Source organism: Anopheles ziemanni, chromosome 3, assembly GCF_943734765.1.
Source record: "Anopheles ziemanni chromosome 3, idAnoZiCoDA_A2_x.2, whole genome shotgun sequence".
Classification (NCBI taxonomy): Eukaryota; Metazoa; Arthropoda; class Insecta; order Diptera; family Culicidae; genus Anopheles; species Anopheles ziemanni.
Genome location: NC_080706.1, coordinates 57,514,405 through 57,537,966, shown reverse-complemented (window position 1 = coordinate 57,537,966; position 23,562 = coordinate 57,514,405). Strand labels below are relative to the sequence as shown.

The 23,562-nt window shown below is 41.5% G+C and overlaps 1 protein-coding gene across 1 annotated transcript; it reads left to right on the top strand.

The window, feature by feature from the left end:
- Positions 1–14,941: 14,941 nt before the first annotated feature.
- On the top strand, positions 14,942–23,161 carry LOC131285083 (uncharacterized protein K02A2.6-like). The gene is made up of 3 exons (XM_058313940.1): positions 14,942–16,136; positions 16,257–16,501; positions 23,135–23,161. Exons 1-3 carry the CDS (start codon positions 14,942–14,944, stop codon positions 23,159–23,161), a joined length of 1,467 nt encoding a protein of 488 aa, XP_058169923.1.
- Positions 23,162–23,562: the final 401 nt, after the last annotated feature.

Genomic DNA, 23,562 nt, shown 5'->3' with positions numbered 1-23,562 from the left:
GTCTCGGCTGGGATTGGAACCTACGCCGTACAGGTGGTGAAACCCCGCCGCTAATGGCCCGATTTTATATCCGGCGCTACCGCTCGGCTGTCGCGAACTCCCGTTACAACTTTATACATATCTTTATTTTTTACAATCACTCAACGTGAATTCTGATCGTGTGTAGAAAGGCCTGAAAGACATCCGTCATTTGCAGAATACCAACGACACCACACTTCAATTTAATCAACGACACCACATATTTCAAGAAACTGCGGCAACTTCAAAAGCCACAGTCTCGGAGCGTCGAGTGAGTGGCAAAAGCACTTGAAAAAGCTACCAACATGAAGGATTTTGACCAGAAGGGGTTTTGAAAAAGTCTTCCCCATCAAACAAGCAAATTCCCACACCAAGCAAATTCGAGTTTTTCAATATAATAAACTGTATTGTAACTTGAAATGTTCTGCAAATCCACTATTAGCTGTATATAATTATTATTTCGTTGCTCAATTGTTTAAAAATATTTTTATTTCCCTACATCATAGTTTTCAATTGACCAGTTTTAGCGCTGGCCAATCACAGCTTTTCTCAATCGCATGAATATCTAGGAGTTTTCACTGGTTGAACCTTAGATTGATTAAACATTTAGTAACTGCTTAACCGAAGACGGTCGTCATGCCAAAGAAGAATCATTTTAATTGCTGCAGTCAAATCGCTCTCCCTTTTGTTTTAAATCTTGCCCTGGAAACTAACCAGAAGCAGATCAATCCGTTCGGTGGCCCAAGCGGTTGGATAAACGGGGCCCTCCAGACATTTCCATTGCTCTAAATCAGTGGTGTCAAACTCAGATTCATGGAATCGTTGAATTTATGAAAATAGGTTCTTATCAGTGTGTTTTCAACTTCAGAATTATAATTTACACTTTTACATTTTTTGGTGAATTATAATACTTCTCAGAAATTTTCTATGAATCATATCCAAGTTTTCATTATCACGCCGATAAATGGAGAAAGACAAGATCAAGGGTTTTACACAGATTTTTCAAGCCAAGCAAACAAATCATGTGGAGAGCAAAGCTATCGATCAAACAGAGCATTCTAAATTAAATTATTGATGTTCAGCAATCGGTTGGCTACAACAGTAGTTATGCACTTTTACTTATCCGAACTCTCTACCGAAAAGCACAATATACTTTAATTACAAAAAAAACTTATTGCACATTATTCAAAATTTAATTCAATTAGAAGCAAACATATTACAGATTTGTGGGAAATAGCCTTTTATCTTGAATAACTTTTTTTGTAAATGAATCAAAATTAAGATCACGGATACATGACTAACTAACGATCATATTTGTTTTATCGAACTCAGATCGAATAAAATAAGGGGACTTTGATTTGATAAAAAAGAAACAGTTTCCTCTGCGCGCTGCTACCTAATAATTAATAAAATATATCTGGTTTTTGAATCGTTGCTGATTGTCACAGTTAACGCCGTGGCGTTATTATAAACACTGCTAGACATCCGTAATTTCATTAAGAAAGATCTTGTAACTCATCAGATTTATTCGCTTGTCTCGAAAAATTTGTATTTAATGTTCATATCCACGAAAATATGTCGGCATGATCTGGATCAATGGTGAGTATGTCTTTCTTATAGAAATAGTTTAAAGTTTACGGTGTTTTAGTCCTCTTGTTCGAATGAAATTCACAGTTCGTGGATCCACAAACACAAACAAATTTTGCCATTCAAACGAAAGCCAATACTAAAGGTTCAAAAATGTCCATGTATTGTTTCAAAGGTGTCGCGGGCCGCATCTAACATTCTTGCGGGCCGCATGTTTGACACCTCTGCTATAAATGTTTCTACATGACCAAAATTGGACTTATTTTTTACAACAGCTTACAATCCTTTATACATATAGTCTCCATGATTTTTGATAGGTATAAATTCTACACATCTTTTCATTATTATCCATAACTTCGTCACATATCTTATAGTAAATATTAATTAACAATATAATGTGATACGTAACTTACATTTCCTTTCGCACAATTTGCTAATTTTATGAAATCAGATTTTAGATCTACATTATCTGAAAATAATTACTCTGAATTAAGCAATTTGAATAAGTTAATAAAATTCCTTTCGTTCTATTAATTACGACATCCATAGTTATGACCTCTTTTCTCCGATAAATGTCATGTTTTTCTTTTTTTAAGTAAATGCAAATGTAGATTACTGTTCACAGATGTTTTTTTATGTGTGCTATCCGCCTCTAACTACAGCGCATAAATTTGCTTTTTCATCACAATATTCTGATTTCCATGTTCTTTTTAAGTTTCTTGAAACATATTATATTTATGTTCATGCATATTCACATCTTTTATATTCGCAATGAATCAAAAATGTCTATACTCTGGTGCAGGGGTGTTACTAGTGTTGGGTAAAGCACCAAAATTTAGTGTGCTGTGCGTACACGCACTTCGAGCACAGTGCGTACTTCGCGCACAGTACTCACCACTTCAAGCACAGTACGCACTTCAAGCACAGTGCGCACGGTGCGCACTTCAGGCACACTTTAAACACTGAGCTATTACAGTTTTTTTTTAGAATTAGTAAAACAGTAGAGGAGATGGACCAACATGATGGTGTGCAGGGTTTTCTTCAAAAGAGCCAAACATCGCGGGCTAGATGCCTCAAACAATGTATTATTGTTTTGCAAGTGGTGCTAAACCATTTTTAAATAGGGTATGAATTATATACACCGGAAAGCAACACTAGTTAATATTTATACTTATTTTCGTTGAAATTAGTTTTTCAAAAAAATTTCAAAAAAGATGTAAATAAACGTTCGATGTATTTTTAGTCTTTTTTATCGTAATTGAAATTAACCAGCACTCCATTATTATTTTAGCATTATTTGATTCTGGCAGATTCACGAGAGTTAAGAATTTTAGGTCAATCATCCTGAAATGAGATCGAAGAAATCTAATAAAAGTAAACGATTCTTCGATATATTTTAAACAACGTTTGCATTAAAAAAATAGACAAATTTTCATCGGCGATGAGAAAAACGTTAACCAAGCTAATTGAATGAAATTAATTTTATTGTAAAGTTAGATCTTTTTGGTACTTACTAAAAAATATTCCGACGGCCAATAAGCTGACCTTACGGTCTTTGCCCGAAACTTTAGCCACAGCCGACAAAACCAGACATGTTTTTCAGTTGTTGTGTGGCATTCCCGACCAAATGCTGTAAGGAGGGTTGGCAGTGTGGCACTATCAAATATGTTTTTGACCCGTTCAATTCCTCCGATGCTCTTGGGGCATGATTTACTGTGGCCTTTGGCCAGCCTTTGTCCAAACTACTGGATCGTACTCTTTTTGATGTTTTCTGATAGTTTCTTGATTCCGGAAGCACAATACACACTTCTCCATAACCCGTAAGTCTCAACAGAAAGAACAACGACTTTGTGCATAGCTTTTCTTCTTCTTCTTCTTTTTCTTAGCTTAACGACTTTGTTGGTCATGCCTGCCGGTTGAGGGCTTACGAGACTTTTTCTCTATATGTACGTGAATAGTCAGTCCTCTCGTACAGGAGGGTGGTCCCGGTCACGGTTGGGATGCGAACCCACGCCGTCGAGGTGGTAAGCCATGAGCCGATGGGCCGATTTTTTAACCGGCGCTACCGCCGGGCTGTCGCGGACTCCATTGCGCATAGCCTTCTCGCTGGTTTTCAGCCACGATATGGCGTTCTATGGGAGTTAAGGGACCTCAACACATTTTAAATATACTGTAACAAGCTTCAAAAGCTAGGGTTAAGTACCAAGGTTTTTAACGACTTGTCGCCGTCTGGCTTAAAATAATCTTTGGCCACGTGTTCCGCGATAAAGCTGGATATTTCAACATATAATCAAAGGTAGTTTGTTTAATAATTTGGCCACGGCTGATTCAATTTAAACGATACAGTTGTCGCACTTGTTCTGAATTTATAAGAAATGCTACGCTTTGTTTTGCTATCAACAGAAAGTTGCTAGTGTTTTATAGTTTTGCATAAAAAGTTGTTTACATTTTTTAATGGAAACGTTATATACAGAAACCAAAAACAACTTGACAAAAATTCTATTTTAAACGCATGGAGGAAAAAAAACCTTCAAAGGTTGTCTCAAAATCCGTCGTTCATCAACAGTTTCAGAGTTTATTGTTGTTTGTACGGGGGTCCGGAATAGTCGAGCGGTTACGCCATATACAAAATCTGTTCCACAAGTGCGCCTGGGTTAACCCCCTGGCGGCGTGAGTTCAAATCCAGGCCGAAAGAACTAACTAAAAGTTGTTTTGCTATTGATTGACGATTACTCAGTGAATAACAGACAAGACTTATTATCTGATACTTATTAATAAAAAAAAAACTACGTTACTAAAAAAAATCAGCTATGTCGCTCAGCTCCTCCAACTCTTATGATTTTCGTTTGAAAAATTATGTGAAAAATTGATTTGGTGTAGCAAAACATCATTGTGCTATTTGATGCAATATTAAAAAAAAATGTTGATATCCCACACCACAGCTTTAGTAACAGTAAAGTACATAAACAACATTTCTTCTCAATATTTTTACACTTTAAATAGTTATTGTTTAACCTCATCGTTAATCGTATTCTTATACTGACATCATCGTAGTTTTGAATTAGATTTTACCAGTATCAATTGAAGATTTGTTTTGTTCTAAAAATCAAATTACTTTAGCATAAACCTATTTATTTAGACGCTATGCAACTTACCTACAAATAATAATAGTGCCGCTCTCAACAATCCCATGATGTGACTCTGCCGTTTGTTTGTTCTTTAGTCTTCTGTCACACAATACACTACCAAACGCCAATACACAAAATGTGGTTTATCTGCGTACTCCTGGAGGAATGCCGTCACCAGGATACCTCACACTTTACACATTTTAAATTAGACACTGTATGTACTCGATTCGGGATTGCGATACTTCAAGGTTTAAGCGGAATTTCGGAAAATTTCCGACGGTTGCACAATCGAAACAAGAACGGTTTTCCTGTATTAAAATGACTACTGAACATTTTTTGCATTTGCACCACACCTACAAGGAACGACGCTTACAACACCCTACATGGTATTGGTTAAATGAAATAATTCACAACCTTGCTGCTTGTTTGAGTCTTACACACACCGACAAGTGTTTATCGATTTTTTTCTCCTGCAGTCGCCTTACTTAAAGCCTTGTTGTATACGCGAGGCGTAGAGTTGCATATTTGGTTTCATTCCTGCATACCACGTTGGTGTTGTAAGCATCGTTTTTTTAAATTTTCCATAACATGAATTTGGTTTTCTTTCATTAAAAGATTTATCTATTGTTAAATTGAAAGAAACATTGCAGTAACAAACGAAATACAAGAAAATAAACTGGATTTCACAAATTGTTACATGACTTAACTACTATTGAGCCGCTCCCCATGTCACACACACACACACATTCCCCGTGGAAGAGCACAAATTTAGCAATTTATACAATAGGCTAATTGATGCACTTTCCATTTCACTCTAAACATGTTAGCTTCTTCTTGCACACGCATTAAAGCCTTGGCTTGAAGGTATTTAAACCAAACCACTGGAATTAACTTTGCAAGTAGGATCGTAAATCCATACTTTGATAAGCAAGTAACAATGTTATGTGCACTACCTCTGCTCAGATTCTTGCTTGCATCTCATTGTAGTTGCTCACAAACGTCACCAAAGCAAGGAAGCAAGACAACAGGGTTCTGGGCAAGTCACTTTCGACACTATTAAAGGAATACGCAAGTAAAAGAAGTAAGAGTTTTAGAACATGTCCTACCGAAGAATACTTCTCACAACACAGTGCACGAAGAAACCCTACATATCCTTAGCTGTCGAGAAAATTCTGTACAGGATAACACTTCAGCTCGCTTTCACTCATACACGCAGCACTGTACACATACTATTGCACGCACCCATAGTCATCAAGTATTAAACAAATGATGAACCACTACACACAACTCTCGAGCAGTAGCTCTTCGAGGAATAGTCCTGAGATATCTCAAGGAATCTGCAATATTTTCGAGATCTATAGGTTCGTTTTAACTTTTATTCATACCTCAGTCCACTGCACGTTGTATTCACATTTAGGCATGTTAACAGAGGAATACAGGAATATTTTCTATAACTTTTCTCCTCGCTTTCACGCGCGACGAGGAGTGGCGCCTCAACGTGCGATTGGCTCGCAACTCTAAACTCGACTGATCCAGCAGAAGCTGGCATCAACAAGCTTCAAACACCTCAGTCAAAACTTGAAATACTTACTAAAACAGCTAATTCTTAATAACTTTTTAATGCCTGGACCAATTTTAGCAAAAGACCCCTCAAATGAAAGGTCTTTTGAAGGCAAACATCTTTATACAACAAAGATTCTTCCTCAATTCTTATTTTTTGAAGTAAATATTTGAATGGGACATGGGTACGGAAACCTTGGTTGGTATTTTCAGCTGAAGTAAAACATTGGTTAATAAAACTATGATTGCCTAACCGATTATTACATGAGACCCCTCAAATGAAAAGTCTTTTCAAGGCACACAATGTTGTATCACAAAATATTATTCTGTGGTTTTAGTTTTTGCGAAAATTAATTATGTGCATAACCGGGCCGCTACACGAACCGAAGAGCCCCGCTACACGACCCGAAAACTCAAAAACTTCTCGGCGAGAAGAGGGGAACAACCGAGAAGTTTACGTCAAAAACTTTTCAGCTCCGTGAGCTGAAAACTGCACCCGAGAAGTTTTTGGCAGCTAACCGAAAACTCAAATGCGTCAGAAGAAGAAGACGAAAAAGAAATAAATGTAAACATAACAAATCTCAAAAACAAAATAAACGAACATATGGTGATAAATTTACGAGTTTCTTTTGTAGTTACGGTTAGTTAATATTTTGTTATTTTATAGCTAGAATATCAATTATAAATTCACTATAGATCAGGGGTTCGCAAAGTCCGGCCCACCAACTGATTCCAAAATCTAAAAGTTTCAAAAAGTTTAATGAAAAAGATTAAAATATTTTATTCTACCACTTTTTATGTAACTTGAGAACATCAAAATCTTCCTTCTTCATGCGAAGAAAGTTAATTATAGTTTCATTTGCTTGCTCTGCTACAGTATTGTCCAGCAAACGGTTGCCATCTTCTTGCCTCCGCACAATACGCCTGTTGCGTTGTTGCAAGTTTTGGGTACTCAACTCGATGACCCACGATAGGGTAGTTAGCCATACTTCACTCATCAACAGATTATCCATCTTTTACTTTTTGTGTGAATTGAAATAAGATCTTGTTTGCTTTGAAGGAAGATTTTTGAGTTAACTGAAAAATCAAAAACAAAAACCTCGTTGCGCCGCAAAGTTTTGAGTTTGCGGCTCGTGTAGCGTGGCTCACAGAATTGGTACCACAAAACGCGGCTACACGAACCGAGAAGATTTTGACGTAAACTTATACGGTTTTTGAGTTCTCGGTTGGAGTTTTCGGTTCGTGTAGCGGCCCGGGAAAACTCCAACCGAGAACTCAAAAACCGTATAAGTTTACGTCAAAATCTTTTCGGTTCGTGTAGCCGCGTTTTGTGGTACCAATTCTGTGAGCCACGCTACACGAGCCGCAAACTCAAAAACTTTGACGGCGCAACGAGGTTTTTGTTTTTGATTTTTCAGTTAACTCAAAAATCTTCCTTCAAAGCAAACAAGATCTTATTTCAATTCACACAAAAAGTAAAAGATGGATAATCTGTTGATGAGTGAAGTATGGCTAACTACCCTATCGTGGGTCATCGAGTTGAGTACCCAAAACTTGCAACAACGCAACAGGCGTATTGTGCGGAGGCAAGAAGATGGCAACCGTTTGCTGGACAATACTGTAGCAGAGCAAGCAAATGAAACTATAATTAACTTTCTTCGCATGAAGAAGGAAGATTTTGATGTTCTCAAGTTACATAAAAAGTGGTAGAATAAAATATTTCAATCTTTTTCATTAAACTTTTTGAAACTTTTAGATTTTGGAATCAGTTGGGGGGCCGGACTTTGCGAACCCCTGATCTATAGTGAATTTATAATTGATATTCTAGCTATAAAATGACAAAATATTACCGTAACTACAAAAGAAACACGTAAATTTATCACCATATGTTCGTTTATTTTGTTTTTGAGATTTGTTATGTTTACATTTATTTCTTTTTCGTCTTCTTCTTCTGACGCATTTGAGTTTTCGGTTAGCTGCCAAAAACTTCTCGGGTGCAGTTTTCAGCTCACGGAGCTGAAAAGTTTTTGACGTAAACTTCTCGGTTGTTCCCCTCTTCTCGCCGAAAAGTTTTTGAGTTTTCGGGTCGTGTAGCGGGGCTCTAAGAGATTGAACTCTACCGGAACAAGGTGGATACACCTCGATTCCTAATTTAGACAAATTTTCCAATTTGTTAATAATATTTGATTTTTTCAAACGATTTTCACAGTTAACGCCTTAAATGAAAGGTGTTTTGAAGCCCAACAAGTTTGTCAAAGTAAAGATTTATCCATCGTTTCTAGTTTTTGAGGAATGTAATTACCGATTCAGTGACTTTCAGAGTCATCATCATTTGAGGGTATTATGATTGGGAGCGCGGAAACGATAAACTTCTCGACGCTGGCCCATACAAAAGGTAAACAACACTTTGAAAAAAGCGAAAAAATGGCTGGGCGTCTCGACGATCCAAAACGACGCCACCTGCGTGTCGAGACGATGCGCGGATACGAAACGACGCGCGTTGTTATCGTCGAGCAGTTTCCAGCACCTCCTGGTCGATGGATCTCTATAGACCGTATGTGTCCGAAGCATATGTGGGTTCTATGGATCTTGGTATTTACCAAGAACATGATAATTCAGGATGCACTTTTCATATCAACGTTGTGTTTAGACAAGTCACTTTGATTTATTTAGCCATTTAGCCATAGTATAAAACACACCAATAACTCGATCGTTTTGAAAATTGATTAAAAATCAAAGTGCTCGAAACTTGTTAAAAACTATATATTTATATACCTTGAAATACTTGTATAAATACCCAGGTTGCTATTCGAGCAAATATGCGGAAACTTTCGAGCAATAACGCGGAACTGGATCATAATACCCTCAATTATCATCATCATCATCATTAATTACCAAATTTCTCGAATCGGGACATATAGTGGTGGGTACCTCCATTCTGATCCGGAATGAAAAAGTTCCCCGGGAGCGGATAGCGATAACAATCCTCAGGACCATGCGCAGAATCAAAATCGTTTTTGGATCAATTCGACAATTGATTGTCTAATTGCTAATTTGAAAATTGATATGAAAAATCGGCATGTTAGTATAATATGACGGAATGGAATTCAGATTTGAAGATCCGGGTCTCAGAATGAATTGGAATCGAAAGATTCTACGAGTGCACACAATTAATTTTCTGGGAATCTAGAAAATATGGAAAGTTCTTTTGTTACACAAAGTTGTGTGTTATGAATAGACTTCATTTGAGGGATCTTCTTTTCTTCGGCGAGGATTTACTCCAGTACGGCTATTGAATTCAGCTTCCTGGGTCTTCGGAAGCTAACCTGGAGACATAAACCTCTATTGGTTAAGGACCGGCTACTAATACCCTTATTAGACGAGGAATGTATCGGTCATATTTTTCCATCCTTTTACTGTCAAAGAGGGCTCTGGCAGGGCGTTTGACATTTAAATGATGACCGCTCGTGTAATAACGCAAAGTTCCACAAAATGGGTTTTGCAGTTATTTGATCATTTTCATGTTTGAATTTAGCGTTTTGTTCATCCTAGAGTAACGAACAAAATCTGTTGCAAACAACAGAGCAAAAAGTAAACAAATCGCCACTTTGACATATAAATGCCAGTCGAAAGAAAATCGGAACCGGTCATGCCTGATTCCGATTTTGAGGAAGGAATGTATCTGTCAAGAGCGTTTGGCAGATAACTTCTGGAAAAATATGACAGATACATTCCTTGTCTAATAAGGGTATAAAGGCCATATGTCTTGATTTTCTGTGGTTGTTCTAATCTTCTGTAGGCGTCACATTTTGACTGTCACCATGCGGCCAGAAGCACTGCTCACCAACCATGCTAGTGCGCAGTCAAATTGTGTCTGTTCACCCGCCGTCACGAAAGGAATATTTCCTTTCGTTTATCAGATCGCACGAAACTCGTGATCCTCTTGATTACTCAAACAGCACGAGATGTGCGTCGGCTAGGATTTCTCTGACTTCAGCTAAAGCTCAGCGCCTTCATCATCTAACTGTTTCAGGAACACCCCGCACACGCTAACTGTTGGGAGCCTGTGTGTGTATAGCGCCAATTGCCACTCACAGACGACACGCAATTGTCATCTTGTTGATGTGTGCCCTGGCTTCCCGAGGATGCTCCCATGAGCACTCATCCTCTTTGCTCCTCGACCGTTGGCCAGGACGGTATCGTTTTTAGCTAGACTAAGTTTTAACGTGTGTAATAATTTATTCATTGATGTTGTGTTTTAGATAATAAATTCAGAGCAACACCAAAGATACAAAAGTGGCGACGAGGTGAAGAACGAGAGTGCGATCTACAAAAAAAAAAAGCAAAAAGCGAAAAATTATCTACGTCGAACACGGTACGATGAACCCCGCTGACCCCAACGGCGAATTGCCGCCATCGCAAAGCAGCCATGATCCGAGCACCGCGTGGCTACACGAAATGTTTAAGCAGCAACAGTGTCTCCTAAACCAACAGCAGGAAGCATTTTTAAAGCAGCAGGAAAATTTTTTAACGCGGATGATGTCAGCTGTAAATGTGCGTGAATCGATAGTGCCGGAGTTTTTGATTGATTCGCTGGCGAAGCACGTAACGGAGTTTAGATATGATCCCGAGGAACGCGTCACCTTTGCTGCTTGGTGTTGAAAAATACTGAGAAATGTCTTTGGCTTCTGTGGAAATCTAACACCAACACTATCGAGGAAAGCAGCAAGAAAACACGTGTGGTTCGTTTGAAAGTCCAGTAACAATGATTTATTTCATACAGTTGCGTTGTGTTACGTTGACAGCCAAATGCAGTGCTGCCAACTTTACTTCTTTTCTGCCCAAGGTTTATACGCAGAAGGTATTCACCCATTTCCAACACTCCTCCTGGGTGAGTACCAACCTTACTACTTTGCAAGTCCTACTTTCGTTAGGAATACATTCAACTTCGTCGGTCCTACTGGTTTAGTGAGGCTATCTGCTATCATCTCCTCACTTGGACAATATTTCAATTCTATAGTATTTCGTTCGCATAACTCGCGGATGAAGTGCCTTCTTGTATCTATATGTTTTACCCTACCACTACAGCGCTCTGTTGTGGCGAAGCTTAGACACCCCATGTTATCTTCAAACAAAACTGTCGGTTTCTTTTCTGGCATCCCTAGCTCCTCTAATAGTCGTCTCAGCCATATTGCTTCCTGACAAGCCAAAGATAACGCGTTGTATTCGGCCTCTAAGGACGAAAGGGCAACCGAATCTTGGCCCTTACTGATCCAGCTGACGGGACCATCTCCATAGAAGAATATGAAACCAGTAGTAGAACGGCGAGTACGTCGGTCGCCGGCCCAATCCGAATCAGAAAATCCTAACAGTTTCCATTCTTTCTGTGATCCATAACTTAGCTTGAAGTCTTTCGTTCCTTTCAAGTATTGTAACACGCGCTTTGCCGCACTCCAGTCACTGTTGTTAGGCTGACTGGCTTTGCGTCCCAACAAACCTACGCTAAGTGACAAATCGGGCCTCGCATTGATGGCCAAATATAACAAAGCTCCTATCAAATTCCTGTACAGTGTTATGTCTTCGAACGGTTTGCTTCCTTCATTTTCCGCTGTGTACCCTGGATCTATTGGAGTTCTTGGCACGTTCGACAGTTAACTCATCTTCGAGTCTGTCGACTTCCTTCTGCAACTTCTGAACGGAACGTTCAGCGAATTCAGCGCGAGCTTCAGCCTCCTTGAGACGCTGATCCAACACTCTCACTTGACCACCGTACGATTCCTCCCGTTGCGTTGCCTTTTCTTCCGAGACTTCCAGCGACTTCAGGTTGTTACCGACAACGCGGAGTTCCTCCTCAAGCTCGACGATCTTGCTTTCGTTCATCTCAACCTTCTCCTCCGAACGCTCGAGGTCCTGTTCCATGAGCACCAATTTTCTGGCCACCTCTTCATATTTTTTGTCTTTAGGAGAAACACTACGCAAAACCGCGAAAAATCGTCTATGAGCGAGATGAAGTATCTATTACCGCCTGGCGTCGGACGCTCCATGGGACCACAGAGATCCGTGTGTATGATGTCCATTGGTCGCTTGGATTTCCGCTCTAGGACCTGCGGAAAAGGCTTCCGCACCAGCTTTCCCAGCATGCAACACTCACACACCATCCGCTCTCGGCAGTTTGTCATTCTTACTCCGTCAACCAGCCCTTTCTTCACCATCGTGTTCACAGCCTGCATGTCACGGTGTCCCATTCGCCGGTGCCACGTGTGTTGGCAGTCTACACCATGATAACGCGTTGCTGTCATACACGATTCCACCACCTTTAGCTTATACTGGTTGCCGACTAATATACCAACAGCTACGGTAGTATTTTGTGCTTTTATTTCGCAACCTTTTCTTCCGAATGCTACCGAGAAACCTTTTGCTGCGAGCTTTCTGACAGATATAAGCCCACCTTCTAGCGCTGGAACTAACAACACGTTTTCAAGTGTGATGGCCACACGTTGACCATTGGCGTTCATGCCTACAATCACACCGTTCCCAATTCCGGTCGATTTTGTTTTCGTTCCATCTGCTAGAGTCACATCACCCAAAGGTTCTCTTTTAAATTCGGCGAAAAACTCAGGGTCATTCGTCATGTGACAGGTACAACCACTGTCAATCGTCCATGCGCCCGGTATGACGTCACCCGCTATGAAGCACACAGCTCCAACAACCGCCGCCTGCTTCTCCTCCGACGAGCGTTCACCTTCCATTTGAACCTGTTTCACTTTCGGCTTGAAACATTTATCACTGCCGGATTGCGCCAGAAATTTGCGGCAGTTTTTCTTTAAGTGTCCAGGTTTCTGGCAAAAGAAGCACTTCCTTTGCTCGCTCCGTTCTGTCACTTTTAACACCATTTCTTTTTCTGAGACGTCATTAGAATTGGAACGTTTCTGGAACTCGTCCCGCAACCGCGCAGTTACCAGATCTAATGTAAGATCCTCCTGCGGCCGATTCTCTAATGCTGTGACAAAACTGCTGTACGACGGTGGGAGACTGCGTAGCATCATAATTATGCGCAGCAGTTCGCTGAGCTCTACCCCGGCGTTGTCGAGGCGCTCAAACAAGTCCTCAAATTCTTCGAGGTGCTTCTCCACATTACCGCCTTCACTTAGGTTTTTGGAACATATCTTTTGAAGCAACATTACCTGATTACCAATGGTGGCTTTTTCGTGGTAAGCCTGCAGGTTGCGCCACATGTCACGAGCCGTCTTGCTTTTCTTGATAAAGCGAAGTTGACTATCTTCAACAAGAAGGGAAATCGTCGCTCGTGCTTTGACGTCTCTCTTTTTCCAGTCTGCGTAATCATCATCGTTTTCTTCCGGCTTCGGTAATTCTATCATGTCCCACAATTCCTCGCGTTCCAGCAAGGACTGCATGCGGAACCTCCATGTTTGATAATTACCGTTCCCGAGCTTCGCAAATGTTGCCTTCCAACCGTCCGCCATTGTTACTTTTTCTGCACACCGTTTCTCTTCAGGAATACCACAATTGCACTTCCTGGAAAACCTTGTCCTCAACCAAAAACTTTAACACACACTCCGAAGCACTGGGGCTGGGCCCATAACCTGTTGAAAAATACTGAGAAATGTCTTTGGCTTCTGTGGAAATCTAACACCAACACTATCGAGGAAAGCAGCAAGAAAACACGTGTGGTTCGTTTGAAAGTCCAGTAACAATGATTTATTTCATACAGTTGCGTTGTGTTACGTTGACAGCCAAATGCAGTGCTGCCAACTTTACTTCTTTTCTGCCCAAGGTTTATACGCAGAAGGTATTCACCCATTTCCAACACTTGGTACGGGCGGTTTGAAGATCTGTTCGAGAAGGATGCTGCCAAGCTACCGGAGGATGCTAAAGTGAGGTTGCTGTTGCGGAAACTCGGAGTGGCAGAACATGAGCGGTACAACAGTTATATATTGCCAAAAAAAGCTTGTGACTATGGATTCGCGGAAACAGTTGTAAGGCTAAAAGCGCTTTTCGGAACGGCAGAATCCGATATAAGTCGACGATACAAATGCTTTCAGTTGCAAAAAACACGTACCGAAGATTACGTTACGTTTGCGTGTAGGGTAAATAAGGCCACCGTAGAAGCGGAATTGGCAGGACTCAGCGAAGAAACATTGAAGTGTTTGCTTTTTGTATGCGGTCTGAAAGACGAACAAAGCGCTGATGTGCGCGTACGACTGCTGAGCCGCATGGAAGAGAAAGAAGATATAACCCTAACGCAACTAACTGATGTATGCCAAAAACTGGTCAATCTGAAGCATGATACCGCACTGATCGAGGGAGAGCGAATTGTCCAAATGGTTGGAGAGTGCAATAGTTCCAAAACAAAGTGGCAAGCTAATAACAACCAACAGCACCGTTCCGGAAAAGGCAAAGTGTCTTGTTTTTTGTGTGGAGAAGGCCACTGGGCTAGAAAATGCACCTTTAAAAACCATAAATGCAGTAAGTGCAATAAGTTTGGACACAAAGAAGGTTTTTGCGATGCTGCGTCTCGTTGGACAAATAAGAAGAAGCAAAAACGCACCGTACGAATTGTATCGGTAAACGCAGTCCGAAGCGGACGTGGATGCGTGAATGTGACCGTTAACGGAATACCGATAAAAATGATGCTTGATACTGGTGCCGATATCACCCTCATCTCACGCAAACTATGGCAGCATATTGGTGAACCGGTCCTGACTCCTTCAGATATTAAGGCGAGAACTGCATCTGGTGACTTTCTGCACATCGTAGGTGAATTTGTGGGTTCCATGATCGTAGCGGAAAAATGCATGGAGTGCATTATTCGTGTGACATCGGCCGAATTGTCACTTTTTGGAAGAGATGCCATGGATCTGTTCAGCTTGTGGGATGTGCCGTTGACTTCAGTATGCAACCGCGTTGGTTTGGATGAACCGTGTAGTGCAAAGCTACAGCTGGAGTTTCCTAAGCTCTTTTCAGGTGAGCTGGGTTGCTGCACGAAGATAAAAATTCAGTTGAAGCTGAAAGATGGAGCAACGCCTGTTTTTCGTCCCAAACGCCCTGTGGCCTACGCTATGTTTCAAGCAGTGGACAACGAGCTTGAAAGGCTGGAAAAAGATGGAATAATTTCGAAGGTGGATTATTCAGAATGGGCAGCGCCGATCGTTGTTGTGCGTAAAGCAAACGGGACGATGCGAATATGCGTGTTGTACGTGTACAACAGGCTTCCGCCAGGCGTGAAAACTGCACCGGGAGCTTTTCAGCAGCTGATGGAGGTAATGCTAGCAGGTCTCGATGGTGTTGCTGTATATTTGGACGACATTGTGGTTGGAGGACCAAATGAAGAGGCCCATATGAGAAACCTTCGGTCTGTGCTCAGACGTATAAAGGAATACGGCTTCACCATACGACTGGATAAATGCTCGTTCCAAAAGAAGCAAATAAAATACTTGGGTCATTTGCTTGATTCGAAGGGACTTCGACCGGATCCTGCTAGGATAGATGCTATAATGAAGCTGCAAGTTCCAACCGATGTAACAGGAGTGAGATCATTCCTAGGCGCAGTAAACTATTACGGCAAATTTGTGCGAAACATCAGCATGCTGCGTCATCCACTAGATAATCTTTTGAAAGAGGGAGCTGCGTTTACGTGGACAAGGCAGTGCCAGGATGCTTTCGATCAATTTAAGGCAATACTCTCTTCAGATTTGCTGCTAACTCATTACGACCCACGTCAAGAAATCATCGTCGCGGCGGATGCTTCTTCCTTTGCACTAGGAGCGACTATTAGTCATCGGTTTAAAGACGGGTCGATAAAGGTAGTGCAGCATGCATCACGTACGTTGTCTAAGACAGAACAAAGGTATAGTCAGCCAGATCGAGAAGGGTTAGCGATTATATTTGCGGTTTCCAAATTCCATAAGATGATATACGGAAGGCATTTTCGATTACAAACAGATCACAAACCACTGTTACGAATCTTTGGATCTAAAGCAGGTATCCCGGTATATACAGCTAACCGATTGCAACGTTACGCCTTAACCTTGCTGCTATACGATTTCGATTTGGAGTATGTACCTACAGACAAGTTCGGTAATGCCGATGTTCTGTCCCGACTGATTGCCAAGCATGAAAAACCTGAGGATGAGTACGTGATTGCTAGCATTGAAATGGAGAAAGACCTGCGAGCAGTTGTAAACAATGTGAGTAATGTCATGCTGTTAACTTTTGCTGATGTTGAACGCGAGATGAAAAATGATGCTGAACTACGGAAGGTGTTCAATTTTACAAAGTCTGGCTGGCCACAAGCATCGGTAATGGATCGAAATTGTTCAAAGTTCTATAGTAGGCGCGAGTCGTTGACTACTTTTGGAGAATGCCTTCTTTTTGGGGAAAGATTGGTAATACCTTCGTCGCAGCGAAACAAATGCTTACAGCAACTACATGTTGGTCACCCGGGAATAGAGCGGATGAAAGCGCTAGCACGTAGCTATGTGTATTGGCCCGGATTGGATGCTGACATTGAAGTTCTTGTTAAATCGTGTCAGCAGTGCGCATCGGCAGCAAAGTCACCTGCGTCTAGTTTACCAATCTCGTGGACAACAGCCAACGCACCGTGGCAGCGGGTGCATGTAGATTATGCCGGTCCTATAGATGGTGACTATTTCCTATTAGTTGTTGATGCCTTTTCAAAGTGGCCGGAAATCATCTCTACAAGAAGTATATCTGCGAAAACCACTGTCCGTATGCTCTATAATATTTTTACACGATTTGGTATGCCAACTGTTATTGTAAGCGATAATGGCACTCAATTTACAAGCGCAGACTTTGCAGAGTTCTGTAACATCAACGGCATAGAGCATATTCGTACTGCACCTTTTCACCCGCAGTCAAACGGACAGGCTGAAAGGTTCGTAGATACATTTAAAAGAGCACTGAAGAAGATAAAGACGGGGGAAAGCACTGTATCAGAGGCGATAGACACGTTTTTGTTGACATACAGGAATACACCAAGTAAGCTTTTGAACCAGAAAACACCTGCAGAGATAATGTTCAATCGGAAGCTGCGTACTTGTTTGGAGCTGCTACGGCCGACAAAAAGCTTACAACCTGTAACAAACGATGCTGTTACGTCACCTCCAAGGAAATTTGAGATCAACGATTTAGTATACGCCAAACAATATCGTCGAAATAATTGGAGGTGGGTTCCTGGTGTGATAAACAAATGCATAGGTAAAGTCATGTACGAGGTAATGATCGACCATGGCAGAAAAATACGTTCGCATGTAAACCAACTGCGGACACGAGTGGATGGAAACGTTACCAGTAAGGTTGCTGCTAAACTGGATGGAACTTCAAAGAGGTCGCTGCCTTTGGACGTGTTGTTGAGTGCATGGGACATGGTTGAGCGAGTCCATGGCCCATATTCTAGTCCAATTACTAGTCATCAACAGGAAGTGGAAACCAAAGATTGTATGTCTTCACCGTCTTCCTCCACATCATCGCCGTCGTCGTCATCATCATCGTCATCGTCATCGTCATCGCCATCGTCATCGTCATCGTTGTCGTCGAAGCAGCTGTCCCCGGAAACGTTCCTGTCCCCGACCTCGCCAGGGTTTGAAACTGCAGATGGTGATACGCCGTCGCCTGTACCACCTCCACGTCGGTCTTCGCGAGTTCGAAGACAACCTCAATGGATGGCGCCGTACAGGCGATATTAAAGAAGGAGGGATGTTGGGAGCCTGTGTGTGTATAGCGCCAATTGCCACTCACAGACGACACGCAATTGTCATCTTGTTGATGTGTGCCCTGGCTTCCCGAGGATGCTCCCATGAGCACTCATCCTCTTTGCTCCTCGACCGTTGGCCAGGACGGTATCGTTTTTAGCTAGACTAAGTTTTAACGTGTGTAATAATTTATTCATTGATGTTGTGTTTTAGATAATAAATTCAGAGCAACACCAAAGATACAAAACTAACATTCCGGCCCAAGGGGATTTTTGAAATATTTCCGGCTGCTGCCCAAGGAGCGCCAAATTGACGTCTCGACCCGAACCCATGAAAGTTCCATACAAAAACACCCCTCCACGACGGAGAGCTACCCCGCAACCACTCCGCCACCATTTGACATACTCCTCACTTCCTGATGACAATCCAAATGCTGTCTGCTCTGTCGTTCCGTCCTTTTCTCTCGCGTTATTTTGCCAACAGCATAGACTTGTGTGTGTGTGAGGAACAGCCCGTTGAGGAATTGTTTACATTTTAAAATAACCGCTCGTCCAGTATGTTGTAAAAACTTGGTGTCTATTTTGTACAAGAAATCCCTTGAAAATGTGGCTGAAAACCGAATTAAAACATTTGCGAAAGAACCCTGGAGGCAGAAAATGTCACGCGACGCGTAAAAATGTTGTAAACCCCGCTGGTTTGGCGCTGGTTTGGCGCTGGTTGTGACACGCAACCAGCGGGTCTGAGATGCCCTCGTGGGCGATTTTGCGCATGCGCATGGGTCAGTAATGGCGGCCCCCGAGTACCCTGTGTAGTGATGGTCATCATGCAAACATAAGTCCGCCAGTTCCATACATTGTTCACAACATATATTTATTTTCTGTTTAATTGATTAACGACGCTAATATACACTATTCTTAATATTAAAATTCACTTAATATCACTAAACACACAAAATAACACTGGAAATGTGATCCGGCCAAGTTTAACGCGATTCCGAGGTACGCCGTCGGACCCACATAGGTCAAGTGGTAGCCAAAACCAACTCCATACAAAACAGCTCCTGCAAATAAAAAGAGATATAAAACACTTAACATGGATAAATAATATAACATATGATAAAATACTCATCTTTTTCCGTTTTCCACCGATGAATTCCTCGAGATCGGATCGGACGCCAGCAGCAGCAGTACCTCACCATGCGGAAGAGTAGCGATGTAAACAACACTACAACTTCCAATTTCGGGCCGAATATGAACCGCAAAGCAAGCCCACGTACAAAATCTTCACTCTTAACGATAATGATCACTAAATAACACTGAAAACATCACTATTTTACGCACTTTATTATCACTGCACTCGACGCGTACCAAGCGGTCACGGCGGCTGCCATCACTGAACGCTCCCCTGACAGCTTGACTGTGAGCTTGGGTTTGAGACTATGGTGGTCAAAAATAAGTGTGATCGTTGAACAGAAATCGCGTGTGGCGAAAGTTTATCTGTCCTAAAATTGTTTTAATTTGATAATGTTTTTTTTGTACGGGGTTGAGGTTTCGCCTATTCAACAATTGCATGAAAAATCGGTGATAAAAATAATTTATCCACCCGCAATAAACTTTGTCCACAGGACAACCAAATCCCACAATGATGTAGGCGGTTTCGCTTGGCACGGAGCGATTGAAAATCTGGTCGAAGTGTGAATTTGATTTTCATTGTTATTTTCAAATACATGGACGTAAATCATATTGAAAATGATGGAATCGAACGCATAATCTCTTTTCTATGTTTATTTCCGTTGTAAAATGTGCTGAAATCATTTCAAGTGCATTATGGACATGCTTTTTAAGTACGTTTAATCTGATTAGTTTTATAATAAGTTTGAAATTGAACCAACTAAGTTTGAATGACCAACAAGGTCATTGATCAAATCGACATTATTTCTTTAAGTTTGGCAAAAATGAAAACTACCCCGGTGGCAAAATCAGCATGCTTTCTCATTCTGGCGGAATCAATTGTCAATTGAACAGAATGAGAAAGTATGCTGATTTTGCCACCGGGGTATTTCAAAAATTGACTAAGTCCCAAAAGAGCGAGTACGAAAGTCCGGGGTCGAAGGTGGGAGTAGGATGGCCTGCTAAGCGTATCAACGGTGTTGCACATCGTTTGAAAAGTGTGGGCCAATGAGGGGTGGAAACGGATGGAGACGGGAGAAACGTAGACGTGACATGGAATTTTGAGTTCCCGCTGCCACCTGGGAATGCTGTTTTCTATCGTCGATCCGACAATTGAGGGTATTATGATCCAGTTCCGCGTTATTGCTCGAAAGTTTCCGCATATTTGCTCGAATAGCAACCTTGGTATTTATACAAGTATTTCAAGGTATGTAAATATATAGTTTTTAACAAGTTTCGAGCACTTTGATTTTTAATCAATTTTCAAAACGATCGAGTTATTGGTGTGTTTTATACTATGGCTAAATGGCTAAATAAATCAAAGTGACTTGTCAAAACACAACGTTGATATGAAAAGTGCATCCTGAATTATCATGTTCTTGGTAAATACCAAGATCTATAGAACCCACATATGCTTCGTACACATACGGTCTATAGAGATCCATCGACCAGGAGGTGGTTGAAACTGCTCGACGATAACGACGCGCGTCGTTTCGTATCCGCGCATCGTCTCGACACGCAGGTGGCGTCGTTTTGGATCGTCGAGACGCCCAGCCATTTTTTCGCTTTTTTCAAAGTGTTGTTTACCTTTTGTATGGGCCAGCGTCGAGAAGTTTATCGTTTCCGCGCTCCCAATCGTAATACCCTCAAATGTCAAAAAAATATTCAAAATGCAGCAATCTACAGCAAATATTGAAGCTGTAGCTGACAATATACCCGTGGAAGCAGAAATGCTAGTTCAAGATGGAGATGGAGCTTATGTAGATGAAATGGGGTTTCAACGCTATTTATTAATGGTTGACTACAAAACTTATCAGCAGACAATTTCACATGTATTTAATTGTTCTTTCATTTAATTTTCACATGTGTAGTAGGACATGTTGGTTATAGCAGTTGCCAGAAATGTACTGTCGTACGTCAATACGGCAGCGTTGCTCGCACCATTGTATTTTCAGGACACAACGAACTGATGGAGGATTCAGGCACGGCGCCTATCCAGGACACCAAAGAACGATTACACCTCTTTAATATTTTTTTTTACATAGTCTAGGATGTCGTGGTAGCGGATCGTTGGCATTTTATCGATCTTAGCATCATAAAGCGACTGCTGGTGGGCTGGCGAAACGAAACACTGGGAAAAAGAAAATGGGACCAAAGTCAATGTAAAGTAATACCGCAAGCCTTGCGGACGACAAAACTCATGCAACTAATGAAAGAAGAGTTGTTCTCTGATTCACTTGCCAGAAATCGATGGCTTAGATGCTGGTATGATCCCAATCTGCAAGGTCTGGCTTAAAAGACCGATTGACTCAATTTACAATACAGGGTTGAGGAGTTTGAATGGTTTTTACTGCACTTGGCTTCTGCTTGTGTCCGTGTAGTTACATACTGTCAAGCGGGATTTAAGTGCATTTCGTGTAAATTACAATCTGGTTTAGGAGGTTCTTATTTTTCTTCCTTGCATTGTATTTCTGTCAAAGCGGAACAGGCACGATGAGAATCGTAAATATTTGGTTGTTTATTTCATGCAGCTGACTATCGTAGCATCACAGATCAGTGTATTTTAAAGCATCCAATCGATACAATGAGCGAAGAGGGTGAAAAAATTAATCACAGTGTAGAAACGACAACTTTGAAGAAGGTTCGGCAACAGCAGACGACACAGCTGAGGCAGAGGTAATGTTCGTATCATCGTTCGGAAGATTAACTCAACGCAGTGATCCCGCTTTCATCTTCAGCCATAATTGTTTGTATAACAATCTGTGTTTTTTTTGTTTAACATCAAGGGAATCTTCGAAAGATCGAAAGAAGAGGTTTGAGCCAGTGGTTGGGGCATGGCTCATTGAAGAGCATTGACGCCCAAAGCCGCCTGGCTCTCGCAAAGCTCTTGCGCTAGAAAGCTCCTGTCTGAACGCATCAGCTGGCACCTACAGGACAACCTACCTCCGGTTAGCGGCCCGACGTCGAGGCCTCCGAGACGGCCGCTTCCTTCGCCGCCGTCAGAGGACTGCGGCTAGTCTCGTCGACTGTCACCTCCCGTACAGCGTCACAGCTCCTACTTCTGGAACTGCTGGTGGTGCAGTAGCCCGCCTCCTTGTTCCTCGGTTGCCTGCTGCTTCGGCTACGGTCCTCGGGATCGGCGCGAGGCTGTGTGCTGTGCAATGGTGCTGTGTTCACAACAACTCAACAACAACACACTCCGTCAACTCCTTCCGTCGTGAGGACGATTTGCCCAACAATGCGCAAAATCCCCCCCAGCAGGAGGATGTTTCGAACGGACTCAACCAACTGTGTCATGCGCAGGGGAATCAAATGAAACACTTGATGTGGAACATCTTGATACAAAAGATTTGCATGAGGGCTGACCGCTAAGCAAAGGAATCATCTTCGAAGTGCCGACCGCAAGACCACCTGATAATTGGTGTTATCGCGTTCTTAGCGGAGGATATATCGAACGATGTCGATGCGTGACTGCCGATATGAATGTTGAATAATTTGTCCACCTCGATTGCTCGAAATGTAACTCGAAATGTGTTTCTTGTTTTACTAGAATGAAAATAAATAAAAAATCCGCAAAATCTTTTCTCAAAGCGGCTGTTGGAAAGTATTGGAATTAGCCTCATTTTGCCATTATCATTTTTATGCGAAGAATCATTCAACACCGTTCTTACGGTTTAAAACGATACATTTGTTGTTTTGTAGTTGTGTGAGTGTTTAGAATATGTATTTAAAGACATAACCGGAAAAAAATTGTAATAAAATGTTCTACGTATTGCACTTGCTCCATTTATATATGGCAACTGACTAAAAAGAATTGTCCAATCGAATGGTCTAGTGGTTAGGAGCGCTGAACACGAAATATGCAGTTGATGGTTTGATACACATGCAGGTATGTAATAAAAATCTACTAATACATATATGAAAATCTATATGCTTTCAGAAAAGGAAACTCTACAACAACACGTAGCAACCAGAGCAATGACGAAGGACAGAGACGTGGGTGTTCGAAAAAAGGAGGGACAATTTTTTATTTCTAATTTTCGAAATCCCCACTTTTTGACATATGCGGTTTTTTAACCGTGTTATTTAGACGTCTTTTAACGGTTTTTTAATCTATTAAAAGACCACTAAAAGACGTCTTTTAAAGTGACGTTTGCAGCTTGGGTAAGCTAGAAACATCCCAATCTGCAAGGTTTGGCTTAAAAGACCGAATGCCTCAATTTACGATGCAGGGTTGAGGAGTTTGAATGGTTTTTACTGCGCTTGGTTTCTGCTTGTGTCCGTGTAGTTACATACTGTCAAGCGGGATTAAAATGCATTTCGTGCGATTTTCAATCTGGTTTTGAAGGTTCTTATTTTTCTTCCTTG